This window comes from Atractosteus spatula, chromosome 5 (genome assembly GCF_055471065.1).
Source record: "Atractosteus spatula isolate fAtrSpa1 chromosome 5, fAtrSpa1.hap1, whole genome shotgun sequence".
Classification (NCBI taxonomy): Eukaryota; Metazoa; Chordata; class Actinopteri; order Semionotiformes; family Lepisosteidae; genus Atractosteus; species Atractosteus spatula.
The window spans coordinates 11,483,418-11,495,886 of NC_142710.1; the positions used below are offsets into that span (position 1 = coordinate 11,483,418).

The 12,469-nt window shown below is 56.7% G+C and overlaps 1 protein-coding gene across 1 annotated transcript in view; it reads right to left on the minus strand.

The window, feature by feature from the left end:
* Positions 1-7,623: 7,623 nt before the first annotated feature.
* Positions 7,624-12,469, minus strand: part of LOC148834087 (capping protein, Arp2/3 and myosin-I linker protein 3-like) — a 30,583-nt gene continuing 25,737 nt past the window's right edge. Inside the window, exons 18-22 of the mRNA XM_088915743.1 lie at positions 10,847-10,928; positions 10,329-10,425; positions 8,988-9,042; positions 7,674-7,846; positions 7,624-7,639 (exon numbers count right to left, since the gene is read on the minus strand). Of these exons, the coding sequence (XP_088771869.1) occupies positions 7,624-7,639; positions 7,674-7,846; positions 8,988-9,042; positions 10,329-10,425; positions 10,847-10,928 (423 nt within the window). The remainder of the gene's footprint in view (positions 7,640-7,673; positions 7,847-8,987; positions 9,043-10,328; positions 10,426-10,846; positions 10,929-12,469) is intronic.

The following is a 12,469-nucleotide window of genomic DNA, read 5'->3' on the forward strand; positions in this document are numbered from 1 at the left end:
CTCAGAGCAACAGTGCCCTGTCTCTCTCTCTCTCTCTCAGAGCAGCAGTGCCCTGTCTCTCTCTCTCTCAGAGCAGCAGTGCCCTGTCTCTCTCTCTCTCTCTCAGAGCAGCAGTGCCCTGTCTCTCTCTCTCTCTCTCTCAGAGCAACAGTGCCCTGTCTCTCTCTCTCTCTCTCAGAGCAGCAGTGCCCTGTCTCTCTCTCTCTCTCTCTCTCTCAGAGCAGCAGTGCCCTGTCTCTCTCTCTCTCAGAGCAGCAGAGCCCTGTCTCTCTCTCTCTCTCTCAGAGCAGCAGTGCCCTGTCTCTCTCTCTCTCTCTCAGAGCAGCAGAGCCCTGTCTCTCTCTCTCTCTCTCAGAGCAACAGTGCCCTGTCCTCTCTCTCTCTCTCTCAGAGCAACAGTGCCCTGTCTCTCTCTCTCTCTCTCAGAGCAGCAGTGCCCTGTCTCTCTCTCTCTCTCTCTCTCTCTCAGAGCAGCAGTGCCCTGTCTCTCTCTCTCTCAGAGCAGCAGTGCCCTGTCTCTCTCTCTCTCTCAGAGCAGCAGTGCCCTGTCTCTCTCTCCTCTCTCTCTCTCAGAGCAACAGTGCCCTGTCTCTCTCTCTCTCTCTCAGAGCAGCAGTGCCCTGTCTCTCTCTCTCTCTCTCTCAGAGCAACAGTGCCCTGTCTCTCTCTCTCTCTCTCAGAGCAGCAGTGCCCTGTCTCTCTCTCTCTCTCTCTCTCTCTCTCTCTCAGAGCAGCAGTGCCCTGTCTCTCTCTCTCTCTCAGAGCAGCAGTGCCCTGTCTCTCTCTCTCTCTCTCAGAGCACCAGTGCCCTGTCTCTCTCTCTCTCAGAGCAGCAGTGCCCTGTCTCTCTCTCTCAGAGCAACAGTGCCCTGTCTCTCTCTCTCTCTCTCTCAGAGCAGCAGTGCCCTGTCTCTCTCTCTCTCAGAGCAGCAGTGCCCTGTCTTTCTCTCCCTCCCAGAGCTGCAGTGCCCTGTCTCTCTCTCTCTCTCTCTCAGAGCAGCAGTGCCCTGTCTCTCTCTCTCTCTCAGAGCAACAGTGCCCTGTCTCTCTCTCTCTCTCTCTCTCTCAGAGCTGCAGTGCCCTGTCTCTCTCTCTTCTCTCTCAGAGCACCAGTGCCCTGTCTCTCTCTCTCTCTCTCAGAGCAGCAGTGCCCTGTCTCTCTCTCTCTCTCTCAGAGCAGCAGTGCCCTGTCTCTCTCTCTCTCTCTCAGAGCACAGTGCCCTGTCTCTCTCTCTCTCTCTCTCAGAGCAGCAGTGCCCTGTCTCTCTCTCTCTCTCTCTCTCAGAGCACCAGTGCCCTGTCTCTCTCTCTCTCTCTCTCTCAGAGCAGCCAGTGCCCTGTCTCTCTCTCTCAGAGCACAGTGCCCTGTCTCTCTCTCTCTCTCTCAGAGCAGCAGTGCCCTGTCTCTCTCTCTCAGAGCAACAGTGCCCTGTCTCTCTCTCTCTCTCTCTCAGAGCTGCAGTGCCCTGTCTCTCTCTCTCTCTCTCAGAGCACCAGTGCCCTGTCTCTCTCTCTCTCTCAGAGCAGCAGTGCCCTGTCTCTCTCTCTCTCTCTCAGAGCAGCAGTGCCCTGTCTCTCTCTCTCTCTCTCTCTCAGAGCAGCAGTGCCCTGTCTCTCTCTCTCTCAGAGCAGCAGTGCCCTGTCTCTCTCTCTCAGAGCAGCAGTGCCCTGTCTCTCTCTCTCTCTCTCTCTCAGAGCAGCAGTGCCCTGTCTCTCTCTCTCTCTCTCAGAGCAGCAGTGCCCTGTCTCTCTCTCTCTCTCTCTCAGAGCAGCAGTGCCCTGTCTCTCTCTCTCTCTCTCTCTCAGAGCAGCAGTGCCCTGTCCTCTCTCTCTCTCTCAGAGCAACAGTGCCCTGTCTCTCTCTCTCTCTCTCAGAGCAACAGTGCCCTGTCTCTCTCTCTCTCTCTCAGAGCAGCAGTGCCCTGTCTCTCTCTCTCTCTCTCTCTCAGAGCACAGTGCCCTGTCTCTCTCTTCTCTCTCTCAGAGCAGCAGTGCCCTGTCTCTCTCTCTCTCAGAGCAGCAGTGCCCTGTCTCTCTCTCTCTCTCCAGAGCAGCAGTGCCCTGTCTCTCTCTCTCTCCTCTCTCTCAGAGCAGCAGTGCCCTGTCTCTCTCTCTCTCTCTCTCACTCTCTCTCTCAGAGCAGCAGTGCCCTGTCTCTCTCTCTCTCTGTCAGAGCACCAGTGCCCTGTCTCTCTCTCTCTCAGAGCAGCAGTGCCCTGTCTCTCTCTCTCAGAGCAACAGTGCCCTGTCTCTCTCTCTCTCTCTCTCAGAGCAGCAGTGCCCTGTCTCTCTCTCTCTCAGAGCACCAGTGCCCTGTCTCTCTCTCTCTCTCTCTCAGAGCAGCAGTGCCCTGTCTCTCTCTCTCTCTCTCTCTCTCTCTCTCAGAGCACCAGTGCCCTGTCTCTCTCTCTCTCTCTCTCAGAGCAGCAGTGCCCTGTCTCTCTCTCTCTCTCTCAGAGCAACAGTGCCCTGTCTCTCTCTCTCTCAGAGCAGCAGTGCCCTGTCTCTCTCTCTCTCTCTCAGAGCAGCAGTGCCCTCTCTCTCTCTCTCTCTCTCTCTCTCTCAGAGCAGCAGTGCCCTGTCTCTCTCTCTCTCTCTCAGAGCAGCAGTGCCCTTGTCTCTCTCTCTCTCTCTCTCAGAGCAGCAGTGCCCTGTCTCTCTCTCTCTCAGAGCAGCAGTGCCCTGTCTCGTGGCCCTGTCTCTCTCTCTCTCTCTCAGAGCTGCAGTGCCCTGTCTCTCTCTCTCTCTCTCTCAGAGCAACAGTGCCCTGTCTCTCTCTCTCTCTCTCAGAGCAGCAGTGCCCTGTCTCTCTCTCTCTCTCTCTCACTCTCTCTCTCAGAGCAGCAGTGCCCTGTCTCTCTCTCTCTCTCTCAGAGCAGCAGTGCCCTGTCTCTCTCTCTCTCTCTCAGAGCAGCAGTGCCCTGTCTCTCTCTCTCTCTCTCAGAGCACCAGTGCCCTGTCTCTCTCTCTCTCAGAGCAGCAGTGCCCTGTCTCTCTCTCTCTCTCAGAGCAGCAGTGCCCTGTCTCTCTCTCTCTCTCTCAGAGCACCAGTGCCCTGTCTCTCTCTCTCTCAGAGCAGCAGTGCCCTGTCTCTTCTCTCTCTCTCAGAGCAGCAGTGCCCTGTCTCTCTCTCTCTCTCTCTCAGAGCAGCAGTGCCCTGTCTCTCTCCTCTCTCCTGTCTCTCTCTCTCTCTCTCAGAGCAGCAGTGCCCTGTCTCTCTCTCTCTCAGAGCAGCAGTGCCCTGTCTCTCTCTCCCTCCCAGAGCAGCAGTGCCCTGTCTCTCTCTCTCTCTCAGAGCAGCAGTGCCCTGTCTCTCTCTCTCTCTCAGAGCAACAGTGCCCTGTCTCTCTCTCTCTCTCTCTCTCTCTCAGAGCTGCAGTGCCCTGTCTCTCTCTCTCTCTCTCAGAGCACCAGTGCCCTGTCTCTCTCTCTCTCTCTCAGAGCAGCAGTGCCCTGTCTCTCTCTCTCTCTCTCTCTCAGAGCAGCAGTGCCCTGTCTCTCTCTCTCTCTCTCAGAGCAACAGTGCCCTGTCTCTCTCTCTCTCTCTCTCAGAGCAGCAGTGCCCTGTCTCTCTCTCTCTCTCTCAGAGCAGCAGTGCCCTGTCTCTCTCTCTCTCTTCAGAGCAGCAGTGCCCTGTCTCTCTCTCTCTCTCTCTCTCAGAGCACCAGTGCCCTGTCTCTCTCTCTCTCTCTCTCTCAGAGCACCAGTGCCCTGTCTCTCTCTCTCTCTCTCTCAGAGCAGCAGTGCCCTGTCTCTCTCTCTCAGAGCAGCAGTGCCCTGTCTCTCTCTCTCTCTCTCAGAGCAGCAGTGCCCTGTCTCTCTCTCTCTCTCTCTCTCAGAGCAGCAGTGCCCTGTCTCTCTCTCTCTCTCTCAGAGCACCAGTGCCCTGTCTCTCTCTCTCTCTCTCAGAGCAGCAGTGCCCTGTCTCTCTCTCTCTCTCTCAGAGCAGCAGTGCCCTGTCTCTCTCTCTCAGAGCAGCAGTGCCCTGTCTCTCTCTCTCTCAGAGCAGCAGTGCCCTGTCTCTCTCTCTCTCAGAGCACCAGTGCCCTGTCTCTCTCTCTCTCTCTCTCAGAGCAGCAGTGCCCTGTCTCTCTCTCTCTCTCTCTCAGAGCAGCAGTGCCCTGTCTCTCTCTCTCTCAGAGCAGCAGTGCCCTGTCTCTCTCTCTCAGAGCAGCAGTGCCCTGTCTCTCTCTCTCTCTCTCAGAGCAGCAGTGCCCTGTCTCTCTCTCTCAGAGCAGCAGTGCCCTGTCTCTCTCTCTCTCTCTCTCAGAGCAGCAGCGCCCTGTCTCTCTCTCTCTCTCTCTCTCAGAGCAGCAGTGCCCTGTCTCTCTCTCTCTCTCTCAGAGCAGCAGTGCCCTGTCTCTCTCTCTCTCTCTCTCAGAGCAGCAGTGCCCTGTCTCTCTCTCTCTCTCTCAGAGCAGCAGTGCCCTGTCTCTCTCTCTCTCTCTCTCTCTCTCTCAGAACTGCAGTGCCCTGTCTCTCTCTCTCTCTCTCTCAGAGCAACAGTGCCCTGTCTCTCTCTCTCTCTCTCAGAGCAGCAGTGCCCTGTCTCTCTCTCTCTCAGAGCAGCAGTGCCCTGTCTCTCTCTCTCTCTCTCTCTCAGAGCACCAGTGCCCTGTCTCTCTCTCTCTCTCTCTCAGAGCAGCAGTGCCCTGTCTCTCTCTCTCTCTCTCAGAGCAGCAGTGCCCTGTCTCTCTCTCTCAGAGCAGCAGTGCCCTGTCTCTCTCTCTCTCTCTCTCAGAGCAGCAGTGCCCTGTCTCTCTCTCTCTCTCTCAGAGCACCAGTGCCCTGTCTCTCTCTCTCTCTCTCAGAGCACCAGTGCCCTGTCTCTCTCTCTCTCTCTCTCAGAGCAGCAGTGCCCTGTCTCTCTCTCTCTCAGAGCAGCAGTGCCCTGTCTCTCTCTCTCTCTCTCTCTCTCAGAGCAACAGTGCCCTGTCTCTCTCTCTCTCTCAGAGCAACAGTGCCCTGTCTCTCTCTCTCTCTCTCTCAGAGCAGCAGTGCCCTGTCTCTCTCTCTCTCTCTCAGAGCAGCAGTGCCCTGTCTCTCTCTCTCTCTCTCTCAGAGCAGCAGTGCCCTGTCTCTCTCTCTCAGAGCAGCAGTGCCCTGTCTCTCTCTCTCTCAGAGCACCAGTGCCCTGTCTCTCTCTCTCTCTCTCTGTCTCTCTCTCTCTCTCTCAGAGCAGCAGTGCCCTGTCTCTCTCTCTCTCTCAGAGCAGCAGTGCCCTGTCTCTCTCTCTCTCAGAGCACCAGTGCCCTGTCTCTCTCTCTCTCTCTCTCTCTCTCTCTCTCTCAGAGCAACAGTGCCCTGTCTCTCTCTCTCTCAGAGCAGCAGTGCCCTGTCTCTCTCTCTCTCTCAGAGCAGCAGTGCCCTGTCTCTCTCTCTCTCAGAGCAGCAGTGCCCTGTCTCTCTCTCTCTCAGAGCAACAGTGCCCTGTCTCTCTCTCTCTCTCTCAGAGCAGCAGTGCCCTGTCTCTCTCTCTCTCTCTCTCAGAGCAGCAGTGCCCTGTCTCTCTCTCTCTCTCTCAGAGCAGCAGTGCCCTGTCTCTCTCTCTCTCTCTCAGAGCAGCAGTGCCCTGTCTCTCTCTCTCTCTCTCTCAGAGCAGCAGTGCCCTGTCTCTCTCTCTCTCTCAGAGCAGCAGTGCCCTGTCTCTCTCTCTCTCTCTCTCTCTCTCAGAGCAGCAGTGCCCTGTCTCTCTCTCTCAGAGCAGCAGTGCCCTGTCTCTCTCTCTCTCTCTCAGAGCAGCAGTGCCCTGTCTCTCTCTCTCAGAGCAGCAGTGCCCTGTCTCTCTCTCTCTCTCTCTCAGAGCAGCAGTGCCCTGTCTCTCTCTCTCTCTCTCAGAGCAGCAGTGCCCTGTCTCTCTCTCTCTCTCTCAGAGCAGCAGTGCCCTGTCTCTCTCTCTCTCTCTCTCTCAGAGCAGCAGTGCCCTGTCTCTCTCTCTCTCAGAGCAGCAGTGCCCTGTCTCTCTCTCTCTCTCTCTCTCTCAGAGCAGCAGTGCCCTGTCTCTCTCTCTCTCTCTCAGAGCAGCAGAGCCCTGTCTCTCTCTCTCTCTCTCAGAGCAGCAGTGCCCTGTCTCTCTCTCTCTCTCAGAGCAGCAGTGCCCTGTCTCTCTCTCTCTCTCTCTCAGAGCAGCAGTGCCCTGTCTCTCTCTCTCTCTCTCTCTCTCTCAGAGCAACAGTGCCCTGTCTCTCTCTCTCTCTCTGTCTCTCTCTCTCTCAGAGCAGCAGTGCCCTGTCTCTCTCTCTCTCTCTCAGAGCAGCAGTGCCCTGTCTCTCTCTCTCTCTCTCTCAGAGCAGCAGTGCCCTGTCTCTCTCTCTCTCTCTCAGAGCAGCAGTGCCCTGTCTCTCTCTCTCTCTCTCTCTCTCTCAGAGCAACAGTGCCCTGTCTCTCTCTCTCTCTCTGTCTCTCTCTCTCTCAGAGCAGCAGTGCCCTGTCTCTCTCTCTCTCTCTCAGAGCAGCAGTGCCCTGTCTCTCTCTCTCTCTCTCTCAGAGCAGCAGTGCCCTGTCTCTCTCTCTCTCTCTCAGAGCAGCAGTGCCCTGTCTCTCTCTCTCTCTCTCTCAGAGCAGCAGTGCCCTGTCTCTCTCTCTCTCTCTCAGAGCAGCAGTGCCCTGTCTCTCTCTCTCTCTCTCAGAGCAGCAGTGCCCTGTCTCTCTTCTCTCTCTCTCTCAGAGCAGCAGTGCCCTGTCCTCTCTCTCTCTCTCTCAGAGCAGCAGTGCCCTGTCTCTCTCTCTCTCTCTCTCAGAGCAGCAGTGCCCTGTCTCTCTCTCTCTCTCTCTCTCTCTCTCTCAGAACTGCAGTGCCCTGTCTCTCTCTCTCTCTCTGTCTCTCTCTCTCTCAGAGCAGCAGTGCCCTGTCTCTCTCTCTCTCTCTCTCTCAGAGCAGCAGTGCCCTGTCTCTCTCTCTCTCTCTCTCAGAGCAGCAGTGCCCTGTCTCTCTCTCTCTCTCTCAGAGCAGCAGTGCCCTGTCTCTCTCTCTCTCTCTCTCAGAGCACCAGTGCCCTGTCTCTCTCTCTCTCTCAGAGCACCAGTGCCCTGTCTCTCTCTCTCTCTCAGAGCACCAGTGCCCTGTCTCTCTCTCTCTCAGAGCAGCAGTGCCCTGTCTCTCTCTCTCAGAGCAGCAGTGCCCTGTCTCTCTCTCTCAGAGCAACAGTGCCCTGTCTCTCTCTCTCAGAGCAGCAGTGCCCTGTCTCTCTCTCTCAGAGCACCAGTGCCCTGTCTCTCTCTCTCTCAGAGCAACAGTGCCCTGTCTCTCTCTCTCTCTCTCTCAGAGCACCAGTGCCCTGTCTCTCTCTCTCTCTCAGAGCACCAGTGCCCTGTCTCTCTCTCTCAGAGCAGCAGTGCCCTGTCTCTCTCTCTCTCTCAGAGCAGCAGTGCCCTGTCTCTCTCTCTCAGAGCACCAGTGCCCTGTCTCTCTCTCTCAGAGCAACAGTGCCCTGTCTCTCTCTCTCAGAGCAGCAGTGCCCTGTCTCTCTCTCTCAGAGCACCAGTGCCCTGTCTCTCTCTCTCAGAGCACCAGTGCCCTGTCTCTCTCTCTCTCAGAGCACCAGTGCCCCGTCTCTCTCTCTCAGAGCACCAGTGCCCTGTCTCTCTCTCTCTCAGAGCACCAGTGCCCTGTCTCTCTCTCTCTCAGAGCACCAGTGCCCTGTCTCTCTCTCTCAGAGCACCAGTGCCCTGACCTCAGAGTGGTGTTGATCTGCAGGGCTTTGCTCAGCATCTTGGCCCCAATGTCTTCCATGCCGTTTCCACTCAGGTCCACCTTCTTCAGACAGGCGTTGCTGCCCAGTGCGTTTACCAGCACAGCACACCGTGAGCGCAGCCGGGAATCGGTGAGAGAGAGGGACTGCAGGGACTGAGAGAGAGAGAGAGGGGTTAATACAGACACACTGACTGACTGGACACTCCAGTACATTAACACTGCACTGAGAGAGAGGGGTTCATACAGACACACTGACTGGACACTCCAGTACATTAACACTGCACTGAGAGAGAGGGGTTCATACAGACACACTGACTGACTGGACACTCCAGTACATTAACACTGCACTGAGAGAGAGGGGTTCATACAGACACACTGACTGGACACTCCAGTACATTAACACTGCACTGAGAGAGAGGGGTTCATACAGACACACTGACTGACTGGACACTCCAGTACATTAACACTGCACTGAGAGAGAGGGGTTCATACAGACACACTGACTGGACACTCCAGTACATTAACACTGCACTGAGAGAGAGGGGTTCATACAGACACACTGACTGACTGGACACTCCAGTACATTAACACTGCACTGAGAGAGAGGGGTTCATACAGACACACTGACTGGACACTCCAGTACATTAACACTGCACTGAGAGAGAGGGGTTCATACAGACACACTGACTGACTGGACACTCCAGTACATTAACACTGCACTGAGAGAGAGGGGTTCATACAGACACACTGACTGGACACTCCAGTACAGTAACACTGCACTGAGAGAGAGGGGTTCATACAGACACACTGACTGACTGGACACTCCAGTACATTAACACTGCACTGAGAGAGAGGGGTTCATACAGACACACTGACTGACTGGACACTCCAGTACATTAACACTGCACTGAGAGAGAGGGGTTCATACAGACACACTGACTGGACACTCCAGTACATTAACACTGCACTGAGAGAGAGGGGTTCATACAGACACACTGACTGGACACTCCAGTACATTAACACTGCACTGAGAGAGAGGGGTTCATACAGACACACTGACTGACTGGACACTCCAGTACATTAACACTGCACTGAGAGAGAGGGGTTAATACAGACACACTGACTGACTGGACACTCCAGTACATTAACACTGCACTGAGAGAGAGGGGTTCGTACAGACACACTGACTGACTGGACACTCCAGTACATTAACACTGCACTGAGAGAGAGGGGTTCATACAGACACACTGACTGACTGGACACTACAGTAATTAAAAATTAAATGGTTACTCACACATTCTTCTTCCTGTATCAACTGCACAAGCTTCTGCAAAATTTCATCCAGAGCCCTGTGAGAACAACAGAGTCAGACTTGCACCCAGTCACACTGATTATACAGAGCCACGCCCCCTCACAGCCAGGCCCACACACAGAGCCACGCCCCCTCACAGCCAGGCTCACACAGACAGACACGCCCCCTCACAGCCAGGCCCACACACAGAGCCACGCCCCCTCAAAGCCAGGCTCACACACAGAGCCACGCCCCCTCAGAGCCAGGCCCACACACAGAGCCACACCCCCTCACAGCCAGACCCACACACAGAGCCACGCCCCCTCACAGCCAGGCTCACACACAGAGCCACGCCCCCTTGCAGCCAGGCTCACACAGACAGACACGCCCCCTCACAGCCAGGCCCACACACAGAGCCACACCCCCTCACAGCCAGACCCACACACAGAACCACACCCCTTCACAGCCAGGCTCACATACAGAGCCACGCCCCCTTGCAGCCAGGCTCACACAGACAGACACGCCCCCTTGCAGCCAGGCTCACACACAGAGCCACACCCCCTCAGAGCCAGGCTCACACAGACAGACACGCCCCCTCATAGCCAGGCCCACACACAGAGCCACGCCCCCTCACAGCCAGGCCCACACACAGAGCCACGCCCCCTCACAGCCAGGCTCACACAGACAGACACGCCCCCTCACAGCCAGGCCCACACACAGAGCCACGCCCCCTCAAAGCCAGGCTCACACACAGAGCCACGCCCCCTCACAGCCAGGCCCACACACAGAGCCACACCCCCTCACAGCCAGACCCACACACAGAGCCACGCCCCCTCACAGCCAGGCTCACACAGACAGACACGCCCCCTCACAGCCAGGCTCACACAGACAGACACGCCCCCTCACAGCCAGGCCCACACACAGAGCCACACCCCCTCACAGCCAGACCCACACACAGAACCACACCCCTTCACAGCCAGGCTCACACACAGAGCCACGCCCCCTTGCAGCCAGGCTCACACAGACAGACACGCCCCCTCACAGCCAGGCTCACACACAGAGCCACACCCCCTCAGAGCCAGGCTCACACAGACAGACACGCCCCCTCATAGCCAGGCCCACACACAGAGCCACGCCCCCTCACAGCCAGGCCCACACACAGAGCCACGCCCCTTCACAGCCAGGCTCACACACAGAGCCACGCCCCCTCACAGCCAGGGTCACACAGACAGACACGCCCCCTCACAGCCAGGCCCACACACAGAGCCACGCCCCCTCACAGCCAGGCTCACACAGACAGACACGCCCCCTCACAGCCAGGCACACAGGGCCCCAGCCACAGACCTGTTCTTGATGTTGAAGTTCTTGCCGATCAGCAGGTGCTTGAGGGAGGGGTGCCTGGATAGGGCCGGGATCACCGTCAGCAGGTCCAGGTCCAGCCCTGGCCAGTCGACAGATTCACAGAGCAGACAGTTACCCACCTGCTGCACTCAGGTCAAGAGGTCAGGACACCCCCACCCCCCTGCAGACAGGAGCCTCAGTCTTAACCCCCACAGAGAAGCCCACCCAGAGAGGTCAGGACACCCCCACCTCCCTGCAGAGAGGTTCCTCAATGTGTACCCCCACAGAGAAGCCCACTGCTGCTCTTCATGAACACGGAATGGGGGCAGAGGAACATGCAGACTCCACCCAGACAGATGCCCCAGTCCAGATTCAAACCCGGGCCCCTTTGTGTTCAACACCACTCCACTGCGCATCTTCAGTGACCTCGTCATCGAGTTATTTTCCTTATCTTTTGTCTGAGGGGTCCCCGTGACAGACAGGAACATTATCACTGTGGATGATGAAGACGATGGTCTCACCATTGTCGGAGATGTCCAGGGTGCCGACTGAAGAGACTCTGGGAAACAGCTCCTGGATGACCGAGGCTCCTGCAGACCTGAGCTGAGAGAGAGAGGTGAGGAATAGAGAGTGGAGAGAGAGAGAGGAGAGAGAGAGACAGGGAACAGAGGGGGAGAGAGAGAGACAGGGAACAGAGGGAGAGAGAGAGAGACAGGGAACAGAGGGGGAGAGAGAGGAGCGAGAGAGACAGGGAACAGAGGGGGAGAGAGAGGAGCGAGAGAGAGACAGGGAACAGAGGGGGAGAGAGAGAGACAGGGAACAGAGGGGTAGAGAGAGAGGATCGAGAGAGACAGGGAACAGAGGGAGAGAGAGAGGAGAGAGAGAGACAGGGAACAGAGGGAGAGAGAGAGAGACAGGGAACAGAGGGGGAGAGAGAGGAGCGAGAGAAAGACAGGGAACAGAGGGGGAGAGAGAGAGACAGGGAACAGAGGGGTAGAGAGAGAGGATCGAGAGAGACAGGGAACAGAGGGAGAGAGAGAGGAGAGAGAGAGACAGGGAACAGAGGGGGAGAGAGAGGATCGAGAGAGACAGGGAACAGAGGGGAGGAGAGAGAGAGACAGGGAACAGAGGGGGAGAGAGAGAGACAGGGAACAGAGAGGGAGAGAGAGAGACAGGGAACAGAGAGGGAGAGAGAGGAGCGAGAGAGACAGGGAACAGAGGGGGAGAGAGAGAGACAGGGAACAGAGGGGGAGAGAGAGGAGAGAGAGACAGGGAACAGAGAGGGAGAGAGAGAGACAGGGAACAGAGGGGGAGAGAGAGAGGAGAGAGAGACAGAGAACAGAGGGGGAGAGAGAGAGACAGGGAACAGAGGGGAGGAGAGAGAGAGACAGGGAACAGAGGGGGAGAGAGAGAGACAGGGAACAGAGAGGGAGAGAGGAGCGAGAGAGATGGAACAGAGGGGGAGAGAGAGGAGCGAGAGAGACGGAACAGAGGGGGAGAGAGAGGAGCGAGAGAGACAGGGAACAGAGGGGGAGAGAGAGGAGCGAGAGAGAGACAGGGAACAGAGGGGGAGAGAGGAGCGAGAGAGACAGGGAACAGAGAGGGAGAGAGAGGAGCGAGAGAGACAGGGAACAGAGGGTGAGTGAGAGAGAGACAGGGAATAGAGGGGGAGCGAGAGAGAGACAGGGAACAGAGGGGGAGTGAGAGGAGAGAGAGAGACAGGGAACAGAGGGGGAGAGAGAGACAGGGAACAGTGGGGGAGAGAGAGGAGAGAGAGAAACAGGGAACAGAGAGGGAAAGAGAGGAGAGAGAGAGACAGGTAACAGAGAGGGAGAGAGAGGAGAGAGACAGGGAACAGAGGGGTAGAGAGAGAGAAGGAGAAAGAGAGACGAGAGAGAATGATGGAGAGGGGCAGAATAACACACATTCCCTCTGATGATTGTGAGGAAAGACTCAGACAACACACACATGTGTATACACATGCAACACACACTCACACATGTACACACATTGTTGCAGTTAGGACCTTGTGACACAGTAGGTACAGTGACAGACAGACAGACAGACAGACAGACAGACAGACAGACAGACAGACAGACAGACAGACAGACAGACAGACAGACACAGGGTCACAGATAGGCAGG